Source organism: Paramacrobiotus metropolitanus, unplaced genomic scaffold, assembly GCF_019649055.1.
Source record: "Paramacrobiotus metropolitanus isolate TYO unplaced genomic scaffold, Prichtersi_v1.0 Parri_scaffold0000029, whole genome shotgun sequence".
NCBI lineage: Eukaryota > Metazoa > Tardigrada > Eutardigrada > Parachela > Macrobiotidae > Paramacrobiotus > Paramacrobiotus metropolitanus.
Window position 1 is genome coordinate 291,240 of NW_026570249.1, and position 23,804 is coordinate 315,043.

The window sequence follows — 23,804 nt, forward strand, 5'->3', positions numbered from 1 at the left end:
CACATGAATCTTACCGGCAAGGTTGCAACTTGTTAAATTTACCATAATTATACCGTCTCTATGTTTTTATGATGCAACGGGCAATACGTGCAATTAATACCGTTTTTTCAAGTAAGCATATTTTCTCCTCATTATTAATTTTGGAAAAATAAGAGTAAGGAAGTACAGTGTAATACCTGATAGAATTAAAGCACTGTATAACACATACCTTTTGATCGGTACGAACTGTCGGTAGGAGTACTACGCAAGTCACGGTGCGCTCGAGGCCGATAGGCCTGATTGTATATAAAAATGACAAAAAGTAGGCGGTCCAGTGGTGACGCATTGTTTTATGTTGTATTTGATTATTGCAAGTACTGTACTGTGCATGTGTCTCCTTTATTCGGCATCTGTGCATTGAAGTGGGCATTTTAACAAGCGGTCTCTGGTGTACAGGCAAATCCGCCAGCCAAACTGGCACTACTCTATTGACGTAAGTAAATACCACATTATTTTGATGATTTGAATGGCGCTGCGGTACTGTACTTACTTTTTCTACGGCGTGTTAAGAAATACAGTACTTACTGGGTTTTTTCGCAGTGGCTTTACGATGCCACTCGAAACTGACCAGTTTTGAGCACCAAAACGTTTGATGCTGGAAACCGTTCCACCTCATTCTGGTCTGCATTTAAACAGTCAGTATTACGGGAAGTAACGAGATATGGATGCAGATGGCAGTTCATCGGAGACTCTGGACTCCTGTGAGGATCAGCGGAAGAAGAATGCATACTGTTCTACCACAAACAGACTCTACTTAAGTAAGTCAAAGCATTAATATTCTGATTAAGTTTTGTGGTTATCGTATTTTTATTGGTTCAGAATATTCACTGTAAAGGCCATGGATATAAAAGTTGTTTAGTAACCGGTTTGGTGACAGTTAATTTTGCTTGCATTTTCTACGAGTAGTTCGTTTATATACTTTATTCCTTGGGCAGACAAACGCACGAGTCAAACAAGTCTGATGTCATGGCCATTTGTGCAGAATATCGATATAGTGATACAGAATTATAAAATGAGCAATATCATAGCACGAATGAAGGCGCATAGATTCATAATATAAAAGACCTTCATTAGTGCTATGGCAATACAAGAGTGAGGTTCGAATGGTTTGTATTGGATTTAAACCCGCGCTAATGTTGCGCGAACGAATCTACCGAACGAATTTGCTAGCACCGTGGTTCGTCTGCCGAGTGCCGACTAGAGCATTTTGCCTGTGTACCTGTACTGTGAAGTGATGATCTACGGTAGATTATGCAAATAAAAAACACGTTATCTATTTATCAGTATCTGCATGTGTATAAATATCAGTGTTTACCGCAAGGGGCGGGTCAACGTCTTAATCTTGATTCTAGTTTTGATTCTTTACGTCTGTCTTGATCTTGGTTCTTGATCATTGTTGCTGTGTTATCTCACTTATCTGATGTTCAGGTCTGTGCCACAGTATCGTCTGGAATGTGTGCGAGCATTACGAGAACAAAATCCGCGAGAAGCAGGCTGCAGTCGCTGCACGGTTTCCCGGCACACCGGTTACGTCATCCGGTGCGAAAGTCAATAGAGACGTGCCGGGCTCATTTTACAGTAATAATTTTTTGCTCTTTTAGGCGCAGATGCATCGATAGTGCGTGGTGGTGCGAATGTTAACGGTGAATGTGCAGTTCCCGTGCATTCGGAAACGGTCGAAAAAGCGGGAATTGTGACTTCTGCTGAACCGGTAATATAAATTCTCCGTTGCCTGCGCTTATTGTTAACTGTATCCGGAAACATATCCAGTTTCATTGCTCAATATTTTCCAGGATGTGGGAGAGCATCAGTATGAAGATTTTGTGGGATTATTGAACGACGCTTTTTCGAAACACGAGGAACTAAGAAGTACGTGCGTTATGTATGGAACGTAAAGACATAGGAGAGCAAAAGTGTCAAAAAAGTAGTGCAATAAAGTAGCGCGAAAGTGCTGGTACATAACTGTACACGATAATCAATATATATTGATTATCATGTACAGTTATTTGACTAGCACTTTCGCGCTACTAATATATTTGTATTACTAGTACGAGTTCGGAATTGTTTTTTATTGTTGCATAGATCATAGATGTGATGCTCTAATACTCTAATAACAATAGAGACATAATATTGCGAGTAGAAAGATGTACAAGTACTTACATGCATTCCTCGTGAGGAAATATAAAATAATATGAGAAAGTTAAATTAATGTTAATAAATTTTGTTATTGTGTTGTTTCATTGTACGAAACAAAAATGTTTCGTACAACTATTCGTTTATATATGCAGTTTTCATTATCCAAGTTTCAGATCTTAGTTATCAGAATTATTTTAGATATTTTAATGTAAATTAATTTTATTTAGATTGACTATGTAATACTGTATCTTAATGTAGACGATGCAACGGACCAAAAGGAATTATCCAACTGGCGCGCGAATTATGTGGAACAACACGGTGTTCTTACCGGTGCCATGGAAATCAACGCACAGTTATGTCGTGATCTTATCGCCGCCAAAAATCAGAATAACACTTTGAAGAAACAGCTGGTTAACGACGCACAAGCCGTCCAGTGCGCCGATGCCCAACAACGCCAGGAGCATACACCGTTATCTAAGCCCGACTCCGATGCTAATCTGTTGTCAGCTGGAGGTTCGAACGGTCATGTTGAGGATTGCGAGAAGGTCGAGCTTCGGAAAAAATCGCGTTGCTTGAGGAAACGCTGGTGAAAAAAGACCAATTACTTCATGCCGAGAAGAACAGGCTGAAAGAGACGTATATTAACTACCTGAAGACCAGCAAGGATAAAGTCGACAAAGAACTGACCGCCAAAGATGCCGAAATTGCTCAGTTGAAATCGACGTTAAATGGGAGAGAAGCCGCCACTGCTGTACTGAGCGGAGCGTGTGATGTGAGTACTAGTATTGATTATTCTAACAAATTGACTGATAAACTATGATTGAATGATTTACCGAAATTTTTTTAATTCTCTAATTTTCCCTGTTTTGTTTGGCAGAGGGCACAGGAAGAAATCAGCGCGGCGAGAACGAAAATCGTTATGTTGACGGAAAAGGCCCAATCCTTTGCTAAGCGGGCATCCGACTTGGAACAAGAACATTTATGTCTTTTGGAGAAGGATAAGAAACGTTTGGAAGAACAGTTAAAATGGGAATCTATTATTGCGCAACAGCAGCAAGAAATAGAATCCCTGCGACGGAAAGTGACCGAATGCGATGGCTCGCTGGAGGTACAGGACAACAAGCTGAAAGATAAGATGATTCAGACCATGGCGACGAAACTGGAAGAAACCGCAAAAGAACTGGCCTCGAAGAATTTTGCCCTGGACAACTTGAAAGGCAGCCTTCAGAAGAAGGCTGCTGAAATTGCTAGCCTTAATGGACGCTGCGCGGTAATTATGTCATCTTCTGTGTGTGCTTTTTTTAGGACCTACTACAGAGTACGAGTATGCATTTTTTATTTTTAAAAATTATTATTTTTTACTCATTTTTTGTTTTTATACTGATTCTGTTTTCCTTTACGTTGTGCCTGCTTAGCGCTTTTCCGCTGAAGTGGAGGCGGCGGTAAAGCTAACCATCGACAAATTAGAAGACCGATTCGTTCCGGAACGTGAGCGTTTCCAGCAGACTCAGAAGGCTTTGAACGAAGAATTAAAAAAATTGCGCGCTGCTTATGCGGATCAGAAAACCGAATTGGACTCGCTGAAGGATACACTGCTTGAGACTGGCGGAGCTCTTAGCGATGAGAAAGCTTGTGCGAAAAATTTGACCGCCGACAATGAGAAGCTGACGGTGAAGTTGAAACAACGAGAAGAGCAAGTTTGGCAGGTCACTGCGAAGAAAGATAAGGAAATTGTTGAGCTCAATCTGAGATGTGAGGTATGCCGGTCTCTTCGGTTTTCGGTTTAGATGCCGGTTTACTTAAGAACAGTGAGTGGTGTTCGCATTAATTTTCATTTTTTTTCTTTTTCCATTTAGAATTCGGCCAACGAAGTTTTGCAAGTCACTGCGGAGAAAGATAAGGAAATTGCCGAGCTAAATCTGCGATTCGAGGTATGCCGGTCTTTTCGATTTAGATGACGCTTAAGAACATTACTGTGAGTGGTGTTCGCATTAATTTTTCATTTTTTTCCATTTAGAATTCGGCAAGCGAAGTTTTGCAAGTCACTGCGAAGAAAGATAAGGAAATTGCCGAGCTAAATATGCGCTGCATGGTATGCGGTCTGTTCGGTTTAAATACCGCTTGTTTAAGAACATTACTGTGAGTGGTGTTAGCTCATTATCATTTTTTCCATTTAGATTGCAGCAAACGATTTGGAGACCGCTCAAGGCACTATTGCTCAGCTGCGCGAGCAGCTAAACTGTTGCCAAAAAGCTCAAGCGGATAAGGATGAAAAAGTGTCTCGTCTCCAGGGCGTTCTGGAGCAACTCCGCCAGTCACGCGAACGATCTGAACCAAAGTCACTACCGGCCACCGACACGCGCACTGTGGATCCGGCTGTGAAATTGAACGACTCAGTTCCTCCGGTTGTCGAATCGGACGCCACGCATACTTTAAATAAGGATTTACCGAAGTCAGTATCAGGAACGGCGTCGGCAGAAACGACTTTACCTACTACATCTGCAGTTCAAACGAAAACTTCGTTTGTCCAACCTGTCGCTTCGAGTTCCGTAGAGGCAGTCCGACCGGCATCATTATCGAAACCCACTTCTTCGGGTTCCGCGACGCCCACTGAGCCGGTACACCCCGTGGTACATCCATCCGCCAGGGATGCAGCGCGACCGTATCCAAAGCCGTCCCGTGGCAGAGGCGCGCGCCGACGAGGCAACCAACTCGTATATCGTGGTAATTCGAACCGTGGTATACCGCATCCGCCACATCACGGTGCGTATTTTGGCCATGGTCATGGACTGCCTCAGGATTTTGCGGACGATTCTTTCTCCTGGGGAGACCGCACTTACTGGTGAAATGACTGGTAATTGTCCTTCCTCTTCGGAATTTTCATGGACGATCAGTGTTGTACAGTATTCTGAAGTTATGGTTGTCGATAAAATTGGATCCGTATTTCTAATAGTTTTCGCACGCTCTTTCGTAACTCACGTTCCGTACTCATAACATGTCCTATTAATGCCGGTTCGAGCAGGTGTTCCCTGTTTGATGATAACAGTTCCTGCATTTTTCACAAAACATAACCACAAGGTCACAACGTTTGGGATATGTCGTGGAGCTCATGAAATTTTATTACAGCCTACAAGTTTTAAATATTATTTCGAGTGGACAGCGGGGCGAGCTCCATGCGGTATGCTCAGACTGACCTTGAAGAATGCACGTGGGCTATTGCGATCTCCTTCTGATTTTGGTCGTTGAGTTTTGTTGTGCCATAACCTTAATGTTGTATTGTTTTGTTGCATTTAAATTTAGCTGGAGTTGACGCAACTTATGCATGAAAATTGATGTACATACATATTTTATTTCTGATGCTCATGTAACGATTTGATTAATTGTAAGCAACGTTCAGTCTTGGTGACATAAATCTGCATGCAAGCGGTACCGGTACATCGTAATAGTGAACATCATAATTGTTGTAAATGTTTATGTACAGTACGGTCAATACTTGCATGATACGAGTATTATACAAGTATGCCGAAGGATCTGGAGCATTTGATAATTTTATACTGGAATCTGCAGATAGGAAATGCAGTAAATTTCCACTACTGTGGAAAGAGTAGCACTAACCAGCGGTGTTGCTTGCACATTTCATTTTGAGGCTAGGTGTGTGCTACGATGGGTAGCTCTCAATCTATTATGTCGATCACCATAATTCTTCGGCGCATTGAGTCGAAATTAGACTCTGAAAAAAACCGAGATAGTATATGAAAGTATCAAACTTTCAAATTCACTTTCCAGAGACCGTATTAAGCGTTCGAGAGCGCCGCTTCGGAAAAAAAAGTGCTTTGGCAAATGGTAACGATAGCATAGTTCTCGTATTATTCATGTGTTTGCTATGAAATGATATATTGGTATAAAAAATGAGTCTTTATTTCTTTTACAAGTTTTCCTACAGTTTCGATGAGTTCAAAATAAGGGCAGTATAAACCACTGCAAAACTCGGCAAGAAAGCATAACTTCAGTATACGGAGTTCATAATGTATGGGAAAGCGGGGCGTGCGTTTTTCTTACCTGGTATGCAGGACCATGCTAAGGTCAAAGGTCGGTGTTTGCATCCCGTATCATTCCCAGGATCCTTGGATGTGACGACACACGAAGGTTCACCTTGCTGGCAGGCTTTTTTGAAGTCACCAAGTGCATTAAAATCCCGACAGCTTGTAGTTGAATTTGTCGGGGATGATGTTTTATATTTAGCTTGGGCCATTGTAACCCCATAATGCTGTTTCAGCTGTGCTTCGGCGGATAACGGTGGGTCATCCGCACGGGGACAGCTGATGTTATACCTCTGCCCGTCGGGAATCACCACCCTGGAATACAGGAATGATCCAAACAAAGTTTCTCTGGTGAATGTCGTTGGTATCGGATCTGTGGAATTCAATTTCGCTATGGCGACTGCACTGGTGCAGCGACCGATCCAACTCGGACAAGAAATTAGTGCCTGAAAAACTTTGGTTTACTGTATACGGTAGTGTCAGGTTAGCATTCGTCAAAAACTGCAGTTTATGGTCCCGTGATTATCGAAACATACTAAACAGTTGACCAATCTACCGTAAAAACAAACAGTAAAACGACGTATCAAAGATAAACTATAAGCTTTAACAATAAGTAATCGTATTGGTTCACAATTATTAATATTAAGCGCTTATATCGAAGTTAATTTATACACTCCTATCGAGTTATATCAAAGTTAATGTAAACCATGAAATCCTGTTCTACGTGGCTTTCAGTTACAATTTAATTTAGTTTAAACCACTTATAGACCACTTTTAATGATCAAGGACTTATCGCTTGACGAACTTACCAGTACGATGACAATGCGCAACCGCTCAGCACCGAAAAATAGGTTTCGCATCGTAACTTCCGGCAACAGTACTGTATCTACATGCAGTAGTGTAGCTATCTAGCGGATGTGTCAAAATCCAACAGATTAGCAAAAATTGCTGAAACGGCTAGCTACAGTATGTATGTCTGCATATTTGACAGTTGATCTTGTATAAATTTGATCACTTTGTTTTGTATATCTATGCTAACAGCCAGCGGGTACGCTAACATTTACGTAACTTCGCGAAAAATTATGACGAAGTTTATTTTCTGAGTATATATAGTAGTTCTGCGGTTAATGTTAAACACCGAATTAGTGCAAAAAGTGTTATACTGCATTTGTAGGGGTCATGCGTATGCAGTGCTGCTGTGGTAGCCATGGTTCGGGCTTTGCAAAATTTTCAGCAAGCAGGCATATTAATGGGAATATGGTTGTGCGGCCTTTACAAATACTTACCAGGGTTCGTTGTGAACCGTTGCAGGTAGTACAACACAGCTCGAAACCCACTCTACTCTACTGATTACGCTTAAGCTTTGCGGAAATTATGTAATTAACCACCACTTATCGGTGATACACCGAATAGTCGGAGCGGCACATTCGTATTCGTAGCAGTGTGCCTGGATAGCAATTACAGTAGTGACCGGTATAACAGTAATAATGATTCGTACTAATTGTAAGCATGCGCAACAACGACATTTTATGCCTTCGGCATGATGTTTGGGATGCCTTGTGAAAATTCTGCCGCGTGCGGCAAGCGTATTACTTTGTTGACATAACTAGAACTGACTTTTAAATGCAGTAATACTACAGCTATTAATGATTGCTACTCTGGTACCTTTCACTACATGTGCTAACTATAGCTTTGTATTACTAATAGAAAGTAATACCTGTAAAATTGAAATAACTTCGTAGCTGCATCTTCGCTGCAGTGGCATGATTTCATCAAAAATAATTAACTACTGATTCTGGTCTTTCGAATTCATTGACAGCGAATATGATCGCGTTGGCATACGTACTGGTTCTCTTTGAAAAAACACTTTTTAATTGCGACGAAATGCTATTTGCAACAACAACGTGTGACAAACAGAGACAGAAGTACCCATGAAATTGAGTTGCCCATTTTATTGTTTTTAGAGAATTATGCTAAAAGACTGCACAACCCAATCATTAATGCACAATCTCAACGACCGCTCGCTTTTTTGTCAATCATAAAGGAATTAATCTCAATCAGTCCAGTATGTCAATCACCATAATTCTCCTGCATTCTCCTTCACATGAAGCTGAAAAATTAAAAATATCTAATAAATGCACAGATAGAATATAGCGGATAATGTTTCTGCTGGGCACAAATGTTTACTACAACCTGTAAACTGGTCTCGTACTTTCTCTTAGCATTAATATATTTATTTAAAGGTCAATTAATTTTCTCACTTTTTCGGCAGAACCAGGTAACGACTAGTGGGCGCTCCTTGCACTGTTCATCCTGCGAAGAATCATTGGCCGTTGTCCCACAAGCCTGACTTCCGGCTGGACAGTCGGCTTGCAGGGTGAAAAGGCTCTCTTCATCATCGCAGTCCTCACTGGGAGGATTTTTCTTGTATCTGGCTTGCGCGAGTACGACTTCGTACTTGTCCTTCTTGGTTTGGTTACCGGCAACGGGCAATGGCGGATCAAAGGAGCGTGGACATGTCATATTGTAACTCTGCCCATGGGGAATTGGCAGACGTGAATATGTTATTGTTGAGACATTTTTAGTATCGCCAGCTTGGGTCCGGGTGAATGTTGTAGGCACAGGACTTGGGGAATTTGAGTTTGCTGCTAGCTGGGCATCTGCATCGGCTGTATCAGCACCGTTAAGCAGAAAAAAGACGCTCTGTAAGAAAGCCATGCAAAACTAATCACTCTGAAAATAAAAGTGTTTTACGCATGATTAGCATTCGCATGATAAAACACAAAACCTTCGCAGCGGATTTTGTAACAGATGAATTTACAGATGTACCAGACGTATTTTGCTAAGTCACAGTATCTTGAAAATCTGTCTATGGTGTAAGATACTGAAAATTCATGCTTAGTAGGGAATTACGTATTCACGTGTTCTCAAAATTTTGTATGTCGGTTGAGCTAGAATAATCACTACTACAGTGCAGGCTGTACAATACAGTATGGTGGCGCTCAACTTACCGCAATAATTAAGTAATTCATCGTTCGAGCTTAATTCCGCGTCGTCAACGTTACATGCACAATACAATTCCCAAACTTCAGTAAGCTGGAACGATTGCTATACCGTCCGAATAATGTATTTACAGCTGACAGACAATACAAATATAATATCACAATGGGTAGCAGCGCTGTAGCAGTGCTTCCTAATTTTATACGCTACTCGGTGGTATTGTATAAGTAAATCAATTCACCGATTTCAAAATATAATCCGTTTGATAAAATGTTTTTGCGAAGAATACATACACCGATTTCAAGTCATCATGTTATATGCAGGCATATGTCAGAAGTTTTTCAGATGATTTTTGAGAATAACAGCGGACATTAAATGTATGCACGTTTAATTCCGAATGCCAAAGCAGACTACCTAGAACTTCCAGTCTGTTGCGTCTGACGGTGAGCTTGTCGGTGGAAATTCAAGGGTTGCTGTTTGAAAACTGCGATTTATTTTAGTATAGAGCTGTATTCGATTGCTAAATTTGGCACCTGATTTGACTGATTATTTATTACGCCTGAAAAATTTATATTGCTGCGGGAATCAATTATGCGGTAATTGTACCGGTAGCAGAGCCACGAAGCAAGACGAGCTTGCACTTACCGGTTAGCTACAAAGTATAAGGCGCACAATAATGAGAAGCCATTCGCCTCCTATCCATTTAATATATAATGTCTCTATGATTGTATCGATATTATAAAAATTTTGCTTTTACCCATATCACATACGGTAGCTGCTTAAAAATAAGCGAAAATGCAATAGCATCAATGAAATCTGCAAAACCATAATTTGTCGGAAAAGCTGAATTCTTTGAATGATAGGACTTGAAAAGATGATAAACGTTGGATCACAAAATAAAATTAAATAGTACATCTTATTGCCTTTTACCGATAACGAAGCAAAGATGTTGCAGTACGTGCTAGCATATAGTTAGGTTTACTAGTATTGTATTGTATATATTTGTACCTGAGCCTTGCTCATATCGATTTTTAATGCTTTTTATTTCAAAGTCCTGCGGACTTAGTCTAACAAATATTTTAATGTAAATAACAATTAATATTGTTTTCGGTTTATCCGTCGCCCCTGTTTCAACCCTTGTTGATAAGTTGCTTAGATAGTTAGCTAAATAGACTATAAGAAACTTGCACTATATGTATCTGACGATGGGGTCTTACGGATGTGTATTTTACCGGGTTGAAGTGCGCGATTGATTCATTTTAATATTATCATTTATGCGCAAAAGATCGCTTTCTTTGTTTTAAAAGGACTCAAAGGGTTTAGACTACTTTACGTATAAAACTGCATCTTATTACCAAGTTCTGTAGGCACGAAGGTGTTTCACAATAATTAGTAACATGTAAAATTTAGCTGATTAAGCGGCTAGCATATAATTAGATCGCATTTGTCTAATGTGATATTTAAAAACCTATCGGGAAGCCTGCTCGTGAGCAGTCTGTAATCGCCAGGCGGGAAATATTTTCAGGATGAGTATCATGAGTTCTAAAAGGACTGTTTCGGTTGAAAATGTTTTAGTGGATTACCAAACCAATATTGCACCAAAACATAACCAATAGTGCTAATGGAAAGGGGCAAAACACTATACTGTACCTTTGTACCGCCACCCGCGTGGAGTGTGACGTTACGGCAGTAGATATGGTTCAATGTAGTTATACATAAATGGTACTCTTTGCGAGCAATTAACTATGGTGTAATCATGACTATGGTGTAATTAACTATGGTGTAATCATGACTATGGTGTAATTAAAAATTAATTAAATTTTTATTTTACAATAAATTAAAATCTGTGTATAATAAGTATTGTAAAATAAATAAAAGTATTATAATGAATGGAAGTAATATGATTATGCTGTGCGTTATATTAGTACTTTCTAACCAATACTTGACTGCCAATTGGAAGATGGTGACAGAAAAAGTAAGGTATATGTTATAAATATGCGCCCAACTGCGCCCAACTGAATTACAAATAATTGCCATTTGGAAGTCGTATAATATCGTCATATACATAAGTCGTATAATATCATACAATAATGTGCTACCGCTAATATAAATATACGCTGTACTGCGCCCAACCAAGAACTTGGTGCCATCTGGAAGGCGGTGACATTAAGAGTAAGTTGTATGTTATAAATATGCGCCCAACTGCGCCCAACTAAACTAACAACTTACTGCCATATGGAGGGAGGTGACATGAAGAGTAACGTGTATGTTATAAATATGCGCCCAATTGCGCCCAACTAAACTAACAACTTACTGCCAACTGGAAGGAGGGGACATAAGAGTAACGTGTATACTATAAATATGCGCGCTTCTCTTTGCGAGCGATTTGAAGTTTAATATAAATTCTTATGATATGTAAAATTTTTAGTTGCGGATATTTGTCCATGAATTGAGTGCGGAGGTTAAGCTTGTAAATCTACACAGGTTAGTGGTGAACTGACGAGTGATGAAAGAAATGGAATACTGAATAAAAACGTGCTGTTAGGTGTACTCCTGGTCTCTTACAGAACACATTTAACGAGCACATTGTAGGAGGACAGTCTTCAATGTGTTCTAAACTGTACTCGTACAATATGCTCCTTAAATGTGTTCCTTAATTTTCAGATCAGTGTTCTTATCATGCACCGCCCAACCTTCCAGGAAGTCAAATTTATAAATACCAAACACGATAAAAACGAAAGAACTCGAAGCCAAGGAAATTAGAGTTGGTAATCAAACGGAAATTATTACTAAATAACTACCTGCAATAAACCATATAATAAAAACAATACGTGACATTTCCTGCGGAAATAGTAGCTCCGTCGGGCGTGGGTGGAAAAAAGAAATAATCGGGATAAACGGGAATGGGATACAAGCCACATGGAATACTACTATATTAGGCTGTTCGCCCAACCATTCCTCGTATTATAGCAACAGCTATGCAGTATGGCCGTGGCCGTATTAACAGGCATACATACCGCAAACCACACCCTTTAACTGTCCCAATCACAGGCGTGTAACATTTTGGTTACAGATTTCCTATAGACCGTGCAGATACAAGCCGTCTAAGAAAGTCTACTTTCTACACTCATTGAGTATATAGGCCCTGCAACGGTGTGCAGGCCTGACGGAAAACTTAGCTAGGCTGAGAGCGTCTTTTCCATCACCGCTCGTTGCGTTTATACTATTTTCATTTAGGAAAAGAAATATGATTTAATCAAGTGCACTTGCCAAAGTCATTAAGCATGAAACGATTAAAAAGTGTAAGGAGCAGTCTTTCGCAGTGATTTGAAAGGTTTGAAGTTGCAAAGCTTTCCATGGCGGGTGAAATTGTTTCTAAATTGCATCAATTGATTATCAGGTTGGAAACTTACGAAAGTAGTTCTAATTTGTTTTCAGTTGAAACAAACGCAAAAATGGTGGGGCGAAATCTACATTGTCCATATTCTGGTTTTTCGTTTACCTTTATTAGTGTAGCGAATCTCCCGCGAATTGCGTGTGGTAAATTAGCGGCGAAAATGTAATAATTTGCAAACTGTGGTTGCCAACAATACTATTTTACTACCACGATCGCACGAAGTAGGCACTTATCAGCAATAACATCGAGTTAATAACTGAAAAGCAACAAAAAAGCGCGGGAATGCCGCATTTGTTCTGGGAACTGTTACCTGTTTAAAAGAGTTGTAATAGTTTGGATTTGAGTTTAAATGTAAATGGCATTCGCTTGTAGAAGTTAAAACAAAGTATTATCATTCACAAAATGCCAACACCACTTAAAAACTTTAAAAACGGACTTAAATCTGTTATCACGCACAGTAGAATTTCAAATTAATTTTTGCCATGAGAATGTGGCAAAGTAAGTGCTACTCTAGTGCCTGATATTCTGACTGAACGATATAATTTTTAATTTAATCGGGAATTATTCGGGCGTCAATAGAACGCCAGCCAAAAATACAGCCGGCAAATCATACGGATCATTGAATCCAACTCTTCCCGGTGTTTCATTTTATTCAAAATCTTTCAATATTTCTTGGCAACATTAACATCAACTTTACAATTCATTAATTCTTTCAAAAATACACTTACGAAAGCATTTCACCAAACAAGCATTCCACACTCAGTATTCAAGCTCCAAATCTCGTAAAAGAATAGTAAATCTTTACAGCCACGGAAACGGTTCAATGACTCACTGAAACGGCTCATTGAAACGATTTACTGAAACGCATGACTGCATCCACCTGTTTCTTATGTCAAATTTTCTTATGGCGAAATTTCGTTAAAAAGTTCCTGTAAGATTTTACGAAGAAAATCAGCAATCCGCAACAACTACGAATTAATGCCCAAACAGTTTCGCTTAATATCTTAAAGGAAAAACCAATCATGATAAAATGCCACATGGGCAATGTGATATGCAATAAATTCCAACGCGACCCCCGAAGTCTCTAACATTCAAAACGTACGTCTAATTTCACTCTAAAACTGTACAAAAAATTTATTTTCATTTTTGATTTATTTTAGTTGGAATATTACCGGTAAAATTAATCAGAAGGCCCCCCGATTAAATTGGCGCATAGATTTAGCTGTGCGCCCTGAGTGCTCGGGCGCACAGCTGAATTCTATGCGCCCGGTTTGTCGGGGCGCAGTCACCAAAATTAATATCACTTTTACGAAAAGTGATTCAATATACAAGCAGAAAATTTGTCCGAATTTGTTCAAATCGAATCAGCATATAATGTTTAATCCAACAAATATTTACTATCTTATCGAGTCAACTTGCCACCTTTTTGTAGAGTTTAGCCATATCCGAGTAAGTTATAACTCGCTATATGAAAAGGTGGCATTCAAGACGCTGGTAATTCTTTGTTTTCTAAGATATAAATTACGAATTTAACTGCAAAAAGTACGATACAATGGTTAATTATCCTCAAGGATCTGTAATATGAGGAGGGGGAGAGGGGCACTTTCTTATAAGAAGTGCGATAAATTCCTTACAAAGGTAACTGTTAATTTGGTTCACCGAAATGACTCCTAAGGTGACAAAGCCGATCGAAGCAAAAAGATTTAGAAGGTACTGAAGCAAATGTATCAAATAATACGAAACAATGGTTTACGTGTTGTACCGTTATTCAGTTACCTTTTATCTGGACAATTTAAATTTATTTATCTAATTTAATAATTTTACACAACAAGTAGCGACAAAAAAATAAATTAACAACAGATAATACGTACAACAACAACATTTTGTTTTAATAAAATCTTACATTTTGAAAAACAATACAAATAACAAATTTTTATTGATTAAAACATAACAATATCGAAATACCATAAATACAGAAATAACAAAGTTACAAAAATAGCATTATCAATACAAACATACCTTTTTTCCAAAACCACTAGCTTCTGTTATTATTTCAAATTTCCGCTATCTGTTCCCAACTTGAGCAGTTTTTGCACTAACCAGTAATATATAACAGTATGATTACTGGAAATTACTATTGAACTCTCATTTCCTGATAACCAATATAACTAACAAGATTACTAGCTTTGAACGCATTTAAATCAGCACAATCGTATCTCACAACAAGACATTTTATAGACTAACTTCCAAACAACCAACTCACAAACTAATTTCCAACCGCACTCCGAATTCCTTTATATACCCAAACCACACTATGCTCGACAAGACCACCAATAAAAAAGAAATGTCAACCCACTGCATTCTCATTCTCCCAATCAAAAACCATTACGTCAGAAAACCGTAAAAGCGGGCCCATTTATAATAGCGAACCCAACTCGGCGATATACCTTACGGTAGTACTATATCTGAGTATATGCTAAGACTAGACAAGAAGTAAAATTACATATTGAGCCAGAGAACCCATGACTCATATAGTACTAACGACTGCACAGCAGTCTTCCGTACACTCGTGCAGCAAGCAGCTCGCCTGGCGGAAAACACTTCCGCCAAATATTTGATTGTATGTTCAGTAAGTGAAATATGGATGTACATCAAATGTGAGTAATAGACTGCATGCATAAGTATATGTGTACTTTGCTACTTAGTCATCGCCAGCATTTTATTTTAATCACTTTTCTCACATTCTGGAAATGGTTGTACAAAACATTTCACCATATCTTACTATTACCGGAAATATCACATTTGTTTTATCGCATAGTGATGTGCAGTAAGCTTTATTCCTGTTTTCAAGCTAAAAAAAGAGATCTCTTAATTAGGAAGTGCTAATAATCAGGAACTTTCACACATTTCTCGGTAGAACGAAAATAACAGCGCAAATACATTAAGGCTCAAAGTGTTAAATTACTTAATAAATCATAATTTACCAGATTTAATCAATCTACGAACAACATTTTTGGCAGATCTGCTGCACAGATACCCATTATAAATAGATAACCTTTAGTAGTATCCGCTAGGTCCCCATGCAGTAATCTGTCCGAGATAGTTTGACTGATACGGATACGCTGGTTGGGAATACGCTTTCTTCAATCCACTGGACATGAAGGACATCCCGTGGCTACTGCTCTGATAGCCATCGCTGCTGCTGCCTGAACCACTCGATTGGGCAGATCCGCCGGCATGCGCACCTGGTCCGGAAGCACTGGCCCCGACGGATACGCCACTTCCGGCGCCGTTAGGCCCTTGGGCGGACGCCGAGTTATTCAGGACACTGACACCCGGTTGGTTGGGAATCTGGACGCTGGGAACGTAGATCTGCGGGAAGTGGAGAGTGGGAAAGTTGGGATTGGGCTGCTGACCGGCAAAATCAAAGGTCATCGGCGGGTAGGACGTCATGCCGGGCAGAGGCTGCATGGGCTGCATTGGCTGGAAGCCATTCATGGGTTGCATCGGCTGCAGATAGTTGTTAGCTAAAAATAAGTACAAAGTTGACAACTGAAATCCGCCAAAAGCAAAGACCATACTCGTACTCATAGGCAGTTTAAAAACCAACACGCCACCAAAATAATTTGGCTAAATACGTTAAACCCGCAGATATCACATGTTAACATGGCACACAGGAGATAACAAGATGTGAAGATTTAACAAACAATCTCAATTTTGTAAATACAGGTAGTCAACTCTCATACAATTTATAAAAATGTACACGACCATAGTCGTAACTACCATATGTTGTATAATTAATACGAGTACGTACTATCACACTTACATCCATACGTGGGCAACATGAAACTGTAAGCGCAGCGCAATACCACGCAAAGGAAAATCCCAGCGGAAACGAGACGGCTGTCCATTTCGAAAGCTTGCAGCAAAACCTTTTGAAGACAAAAGGTACAAACAACGGGAACGTACGTAGTTCAACGAAAACCTTAATAATATTCAACGCTAAATACAAAATTGATTTGTAAAATTAGCTGGTTGCTGTTTAGTGCAAAGATGAATGATTATAAAACGGTTCATGTTCTTATATATGATTTTTCACCTTTACAAACAAGGTGCGATCCTTCAATTCGCAACAGGGACATAAAACCACCACACCAAACATGCTCAGACCGGCGTGTAATGTGATACGGTTATGTATCGGAAGCATGTCATGATCAACACGAAGTACCTTGGATTTATCTGTTAGTTTACGGATTGGCAAGTCAAGCGCTTCCCGGTAGAACATGAACAATACGCGTCACATAGTACACAGTTTAATTTCCGCACTATTATCGTTAAAAGTGTGTGGACGAATACATGGTTAAATGTTTAATGTGTATTTGCTGACCATGCATCAGTAGCCTCAATAAAAAAGTGTACACTTAACATGAAAATTTTTATTCTGTGCATTCAAATGTTGGTGATTCATGCATTCAGTTAAATGCCGGTAGTTTGTCGGTAAGCGCCGTGCAACGAACATTAACCAAAAATTTATTATTTTCCAACCCGGTGTGATTTATGAAACGGGATGAGTCGCCTGGTTGTAAGTTGTAACACATTATTCACAAAAAGGTGAAAACGTGTAAACAACGGGAAAACCTTTTATCCACGTTTGGATCGTTTAGTGCGGCTTTTCTCAAGCACAGCAAAATGACAATGCATAATCCGTTGTCAAAAATTGTATATTAGTCATTTGTATAAACCAGTGGTTTTCCCTTGAAAATTTTTTCATATCGTGCGCATAATAAAAGTAAAAAGTCCCTGAAAAGTTAGCAAATTTACTGAATTTGATTATTGTTATATAGCTTGTATGTTAAACGATGGTGCATTTTCCTTGTTAAAATTAGACTAATGACAGCATCTAGTATGAATAATTACGAACGTTTAACAGCTTCCACATTTTGTAGCCTTACCATTAGTTTATCAAAAAGTCAGTTGAATGGTATTTTAGTATTCTGCCCGTTGTAACTCTGCACATTCCATTAATATGCTGCAATATTTGCTTGCTTATTTTTGTTAAACCACATTATGTAGAAGTACTACATAATGTGCGCAATAGATCTTTGTGCGCAATCAATGACAAGAACTCTGAAGTTAATTTTGCTTTCATCTGAATAATTTAGTGCAGGGTCCTGACAAGTCGATAAGAAAGTCTCCTTGGCTTGGTTCCGTAGCACACATCTATATATGCAATTACTAGAAAGACCCTCCTTTGATCTGAACTGAAATAAAATCATAAGCGTAAAGATTTGGTTAGCCGCAAGGTTGTCCACTCGAATACTGCATAATCATTGGTGTAATACAGTTAAAGAGGAGCAATATACATTTACGGAAAAGCATACGGATATGGCAATGAATCATGTTTCGAAAAAAACTGTCAGTGTGTTTGTGTAAACACTACTGTTTACTATAAGCAACTGCATACTGCGAGTATTGGCATAATATTCAACAACTGCGTAAAATTCCACATTAATAATACTATAGGAATAGATGTTACAGGTAAGTTACTAAAAGACGAAGATGTACAGATCTGTTTATGAATTATAGCTACTTAATGTTTTAAGGTTTCTACAAATATTTACATACAGGACGATAATATAAACCCTATCATACAAAAAGGAGGTACAACTGACTGACCACTACGTACAATACACTAATCCAACAATTTTCTGCATAATAATACCATGTGTTCTTTTATACGAAGCATAAGCATAAGCGCAGTCAGATATGGCTCACTATATCAAATGCACAATACCGGTTTCAGTCATTTATGCAGATGAAAATTTCTTGCGAAAAGGTAATATTTTTTCGGAATAAAAACATTCAAATTCGCTAAAACTAAAGTAACACTATATAATTAGAAGGTAACACTATAGAAGGTAAAGGTGATATTGTATTGAAGTACTCGTAACTCGTAAGTTCAATAACTACGTAACTGGCGCCGGTATAGAGAACAGCGGGAAAAACCAGATGGTCAAAATTTTCCGGCTAAATACAGTGCTTTTATTTCGGATACCGTCCTCATGGAACAGTTTTTGGATAAATAACAAAATTGTAAAAAATAATAGAGTAACCCAATAAAAATCTAACGTTTTTGTCTACGGCCTACGAGAGCAATATTATAATTATCATAGAGCACAATAATGGTACATAGTGGTAGCCGGTAGCCTCAAATCATTATTATAATATACGCAGTATACGTACTTTGTTACTCCAGATTCCAGAATAATCGTATTAATTTTTGTTATTTTATAATCCTATTTGTACTTATTATTAAACTCTGCACATAATTGTACAGAATTAACGAAAATTGAAAATTAACGATACAGAAATTAACGCAGTTGTTTTAACCTTCTTTCCTTCCGGCACCGGTACCGGCACTGTACGTGGTAGATCGGATGAAATGACGTCACGTCACCGCTTATGCGCAGTTGCACACAGCTGACAGACGTCGACTGACTCGGCTCAACGAAGGGATGAGCTTTGGAAACTGCACAGAGTGACCGGCTGACCATGCTGGTTTTTTGTCCAAGCAGCCCGACAGAACCAGGCATGCTGACAGGCTGACAGTGCAGTTCTTGATCTTCTTCATTTGCAGGTTTGCAGCAGATCCATAATGTAAGCGTCACTTTGCATGCATCAGTCTTCCGGGTTCAGCTGGAATTTGTTACCATTTTATTTGCAAATTTCTGCTTGAATATTTTTACTGTCCACTTCTTAAAGATCATCTACAAAATCTTTTGTTGGCTTTTTGAGAGAATTTCAGGCAGTCAGTAAGATTTTGTAGAACAGATCAGGATCATGGAGGGAAAGACTTTGGAAGAACAGCTGATGCAGGAACGCGGAATCTTCATTCAAAATACTAGCAGAATCCTTGGTGGGTTACCTCTAACTGAGAATATCGCATCCCTAGAAAACTGGATTGGAAAGTTTTGACAACTTTATTGGGCTTCGTGGGCTTCCAACGTCCAGTGTTATTTATCCTGCACTGTGTATGACTTATCCTAATTGACAGGGCTGTGCGAAGCTGCTATACGATTCCAGCGAGATCATTATGAAAACCTTCTGCGGAATGCCAAAATGCAAGAATCTGGATCATCAGTGGTCATTCCCCAATCAGGTATAATTTTAGAGAAGTAAGAGGTCCGTTATTTTTTAGTTCCGTTATTACATCTGTTTTATGTGCTGCCTGTAGAATATGTACAGTAGTACAGTAACAGTACATATTATTACTGCAGTAATTTGCTGGCAAGAATTCTGTAATGCCCTTTACACTGGTGCCACGCTATGAGGAAAGCCAAAAATTCAGTTTCTATGTGTTTATTTAGGAAGAACCTCCGAACCAGTGGATTTATCTCGGAATGAGCTTGGACCACAAATGTCGCCACACTCTGCGGAAGTTTACACCGTCGTTTCAGAAAAGGTACAATACATACAAAAACACATAAAGATGAAACTATAGTAATAATTACACTTGTGCAAGAACAGTTTGAGATGCAAAAATAATGACAAACTTTATTTTTGTGACTAATACATGGAAATAATAAATTTTGCACATTTAATTAAGAGAGTGTGGAATTCGACGAATGTTTAGAGTGTAATTTGCTGTGTTTGTGAAGTAGCTAGTAAGGTCATCATGCATGTAGTGGATAAGTTTTATTCGAGTAACCTTTTGGAATTTATGTGTTAGGAACGAGCCGAACGACCCTGGATAAATGAGAAGAACCAGATGAAAGCCGAACCCCTTTCGCCATCCACTGACTGGGAGTCTGTCTGTGCCGATGCTTCGTCCATGTCGATTCTGGATATCACTACAAGTATTTCTACGCAAATTGTCGAACACAAGCCTGATTGTGCCGATACGTCTTCGATGTCGATTCTGGATAAGACAGCGAGTATTGCTATGGGCGCGTCTGAAATGGTACTTTATCGTTTTCCCGTACAACACAGATTTAAAATTTAACCGATGCCGTTAAGACGGTTAAGTTCTGATTGTGAGTCATACTTGATTTGCATTGTGTGATGCTGTCTTGTGTACCATGACGAATGATTATTTCCCAGCACTGAAATTGTGTTTTTTGTTAGGATGGTGTAAGCGATGTTGTGACTCTTGGAAGTGAGAAAGAAGAAATTATTACGAACGATGAAGTAGAGATCGACAGTATCGTGGAATATGATAGTGACGCTATTCCCGTGGAAAGCAGTCTAGAAAACGATGATGAGGAAGAATTGGAGAGCGTGGAATGTACAATGGAAGACGATGCGGAATCGTTTACCATGGTTGAGGAAGGGAAAACATCAGAACTACATGGCAAAGATTATCCAGCTGAAGAGGAAGAAGAGGAAAGCCCGTCTCAGTTGTCAGGTATCACCGCTATCACGCCGTCTTGTTAATAATTTGTGTATTCAGTATTCACTGCATCTGTACGAACAAAGTATGGGCCTGGTAATCTTTGTTCTGTGTTTTTATTAGTGATTACATTGTTGGGTTATACTGCAGTTATGCACATAAGAACATTGGTGATATTAATGTTGATATTGGTAGTATTTGTTTAACAAACGCTCCTTTGTCTAGAGGATATCGCGCAGATGGTTTTGAAAAGGATTCAGGCTTTGGAAGATGAAAATGCTGCCCTGCGTCAGGATCTGCAGGAAGCTTTCTCTGAGATCGCATCGCTGAAAAAAGAGGTGAACTACGAGTATCTTCTGTACTTAACGGCTAATATTTAAAACAATTGTTAACATGTTGCTAGTTTCTAACGTGATACTATTTGATGCGTTAAGCAGAGTACAGAGTAACGGAAGGATTTATTGTATCCAAACTTAAAAATTTTTGTGGTATAATGCAGAAAAACCTCGTTACGGATATGCACGCAGAGGAGATGGATGATATACGAGCTGAATTGGACGAATTGCGCCACGGTTTGTAGCTTTTTACTTTTATTTTGATACGTAGTTATTCCTTTTTTATGGCTGCATCACGATTAGCCTAACGTAGCAATGGAAACGGCATACCGTTTATTTTATCGCTTTTACAGCCCAGTCAGTAAATTCTGCAAAACACGCGGAAGATCTGCGTTCCCGGTCAGAAGAAATCTTCAGCTGCGTTGAAAAAGTCCAAGGAACACTGGAGCAGCGATATGCGAGCATGGAAGCAGAATTTGGGAATAAGTTGCAGAACTTGAACGAAGCCATCTTAAAGGTCAGACATTGGTAGAAGCAGCTGTCTGTGTGCGCTCTGTTATGACGCATAACATTCACCACCACAAGTGGCGGAGAAATGTCACTTCTACGTTGAGGCAGAATAGTTTACTTGCACTTTTTTTCATTTAATTTTAGGAATGCACGGACACTTTCGTCTGCCGCAGCGATTACGATTATGACTGGGAAGCCGAATTGAATGATAAAGAAACTCGGAAAACAGAAATTTTGAACGAGATTGAAACCAAGGTAAAGTGTTCCCGAATTTGCGGAAACAAGTTGCTTTGAACACACACTTTTACCGGGAGGATTATTTATGTAGATTCAGGACTGTAACAAGCGAACGAAGGACACCTGGAAACAGTGTTTAGCAAGCCACGGAGATCAAATTGACAAAGTTCGGGGCCAGGTGGAAGCGTTGAGAAAAGATGTGAAGAAAGCCAACTCGTTCATGGTAAGCAAGTTCCAGTTTGATTTTGTTCGTGCTGCGTTTATGATGCAACTGTATTTATTTTGTGTATAGGAAAGCCAGCCATGCATCAGTCAATTGGTCCAACGCAGTGACTATGAATCCGACAAGGCAGTCAACTACATCTACATCAAGACCCAGTGTGACAAAACTGTAAGGAAATTGGTCAGTCTATCGGTTTAGCACAATTCCTAACCAGAAGGCATAAGCGTTACAATCGTCCACCACTGGAACAGTTTTTTTGTTTTAATTACAGTAATTATTAACCATGTGACTTTTTATCAGGCGCAGGGTTGCCTCAAACAAATGGAAGACGTCTGCAAAAAGGCTTCATCAACCCACAACAGCGAGGTTCAAAATTTGCGCACCGATGTTGATTCTTTGAAGAAGGAAATAACAAATGCCAGGCGTCTTTCATTGCCCGCTGTGGCGCCTTCCTTGCCGGCCACTCCGCGAATGAGTGCCTTGGTGGCCATGGTGAAGATGGTTATCTCTCTGGGTGGAAAGCAGATGGACCCTATTCTTCTGAAAATATGATCGGATGTCATCCCGGAAATTGCTGATGACTTTTACAATATGAGCATTGGTCAGCACAAAGCTTACAACTTCACGGGAGGGGATATCTTCCGTGTAATGCCGGAACGAGCCGTTTGGTTCCGCCCGAAAGGATATCAAGGCACAACGGGTAGCCGTGGCCAGCTCAGCCATCGCCCAACATTCCCGGCAGAGGTTCCTGTTGCTTCTCTCGCGCACTCAGTAGCCGGGTTGATTTCGGTATCCAAAGATAATTGGCCTTGTTTTATGATAACCCTCTCGCCGATGCCGTGGCTGGATGGCGTCAATGTGATTGTTGGGGAAATACTGCAGGGTCTGGAGACTGTTCGAAAGCTAGGCTCGTATGAGGCCTGTGGGATGCCGATCACCATTGTACAATGCAGTAAGTAGATGTGGATCACACGGAAAAAAAAGGAATGTTTATTTATGCGATGGTGAAGTTCTTTCTAAGTATTGGCTGTATTTTGTGTTCGCAGGTGGATTATAACAATGTTGTTGGTGTCGGCATGGCGAGCGCTTCTCGTATTCCTGGTTCGCTTTTACCACGGAGCTGTTGTTTGACTGTTATCTTTGTAAATTGTACGTTTCATTTTTGTGTAGCGATTGACCAGCGCATTTATGTCAAGTATTTGGATGGCATTGCACGATGGTTTAGGCTTTAGCTGTGCACAGTCGTTTGCATTGGATTTTGAATATTTTCACAAACCGCGACATACCACCTTTCGTTATTTTATGTCTTACTCGTAACTATTTTGTATTTTCTCAATTCTTGTCTCTAATATGTGATAAGTACAGTATGTATTGAAAAGCAGTAAAATGTGTATTGAGATTCCTCGCAGAATATCAGATGGTGTCAGTGCCAGAAAATTTCGTTCGTAATTAGGATATTTTAAAGCCGAGAAACAACCGCCAAAATTAATACTCAGTG

General features: G+C 39.5%; 6 protein-coding genes across 9 annotated transcripts; 3 read left to right on the top strand and 3 right to left on the bottom strand.

Annotated features, from left to right (window-relative positions):
* The first annotated feature begins 388 nt into the window (after positions 1-388).
* On the top strand, positions 389-2,772 carry LOC129588317 (uncharacterized). 2 transcript variants are annotated; one of them, XM_055482481.1, is made up of 6 exons: positions 389-472; positions 580-797; positions 1,468-1,578; positions 1,641-1,750; positions 1,833-1,908; positions 2,434-2,772. In XM_055482481.1, exons 2-6 carry the CDS (start codon positions 701-703, stop codon positions 2,763-2,765), a joined length of 726 nt encoding a protein of 241 aa, XP_055338456.1. In that variant the 5' UTR covers positions 389-472; positions 580-700; the 3' UTR covers positions 2,766-2,772. The 2 variants fall into 2 exon arrangements, with proteins under 2 accessions (XP_055338456.1, XP_055338457.1); XM_055482482.1 differs by lacking the exon at positions 389-472 and having other exon boundaries at positions 482-797.
* Positions 2,772-5,602, top strand: LOC129588316 (paramyosin-like). The gene is made up of 6 exons (XM_055482480.1): positions 2,772-2,947; positions 3,053-3,445; positions 3,591-3,932; positions 4,032-4,106; positions 4,193-4,267; positions 4,353-5,602. Exons 2-6 carry the CDS (start codon positions 3,095-3,097, stop codon positions 5,019-5,021), a joined length of 1,512 nt encoding a protein of 503 aa, XP_055338455.1. The 5' UTR covers positions 2,772-2,947; positions 3,053-3,094; the 3' UTR covers positions 5,022-5,602.
* LOC129588318 (uncharacterized) lies at positions 5,535-7,165 on the bottom strand. The gene is made up of 3 exons (XM_055482483.1): positions 7,025-7,165; positions 6,235-6,661; positions 5,535-5,905 (listed from the first exon to the last, which is right to left on the bottom strand). The coding sequence occupies exons 1-3, from the start codon at positions 7,073-7,075 to the stop codon at positions 5,850-5,852; spliced, it is 534 nt and encodes a 177-aa protein (XP_055338458.1). The 5' UTR covers positions 7,076-7,165; the 3' UTR covers positions 5,535-5,849.
* Positions 7,166-8,070: 905 nt separating this feature from the next.
* LOC129588400 (uncharacterized) lies at positions 8,071-14,857 on the bottom strand. 3 transcript variants are annotated; one of them, XM_055482597.1, is made up of 4 exons: positions 14,713-14,857; positions 9,227-9,311; positions 8,477-8,918; positions 8,071-8,325 (listed from the first exon to the last, which is right to left on the bottom strand). In XM_055482597.1, exons 2-4 carry the CDS (start codon positions 9,245-9,247, stop codon positions 8,273-8,275), a joined length of 516 nt encoding a protein of 171 aa, XP_055338572.1. In that variant the 5' UTR covers positions 9,248-9,311; positions 14,713-14,857; the 3' UTR covers positions 8,071-8,272. The 3 variants fall into 3 exon arrangements, with proteins under 3 accessions (XP_055338572.1, XP_055338571.1, XP_055338570.1); XM_055482596.1 differs by lacking the exon at positions 14,713-14,857 and adding an exon at positions 9,509-9,655; XM_055482595.1 differs by lacking the exon at positions 14,713-14,857 and having other exon boundaries at positions 9,227-9,660.
* A 573-nt stretch (positions 14,858-15,430) lies between these two features.
* Positions 15,431-16,812, bottom strand: LOC129588413 (uncharacterized). The gene is made up of 3 exons (XM_055482611.1): positions 16,712-16,812; positions 16,439-16,544; positions 15,431-16,139 (listed from the first exon to the last, which is right to left on the bottom strand). Exons 1-3 carry the CDS (start codon positions 16,772-16,774, stop codon positions 15,670-15,672), a joined length of 639 nt encoding a protein of 212 aa, XP_055338586.1. The 5' UTR covers positions 16,775-16,812; the 3' UTR covers positions 15,431-15,669.
* Positions 16,813-19,262: 2,450 nt separating this feature from the next.
* Positions 19,263-23,703, top strand: LOC129588357 (uncharacterized). The gene is made up of 13 exons (XM_055482541.1): positions 19,263-19,528; positions 19,667-19,771; positions 19,980-20,074; positions 20,342-20,572; positions 20,737-21,016; positions 21,227-21,339; positions 21,501-21,573; positions 21,690-21,853; positions 21,991-22,101; positions 22,175-22,306; positions 22,376-22,474; positions 22,607-23,258; positions 23,353-23,703. The coding sequence occupies exons 1-12, from the start codon at positions 19,453-19,455 to the stop codon at positions 22,856-22,858; spliced, it is 1,731 nt and encodes a 576-aa protein (XP_055338516.1). The 5' UTR covers positions 19,263-19,452; the 3' UTR covers positions 22,859-23,258; positions 23,353-23,703.
* Positions 23,704-23,804: the final 101 nt, after the last annotated feature.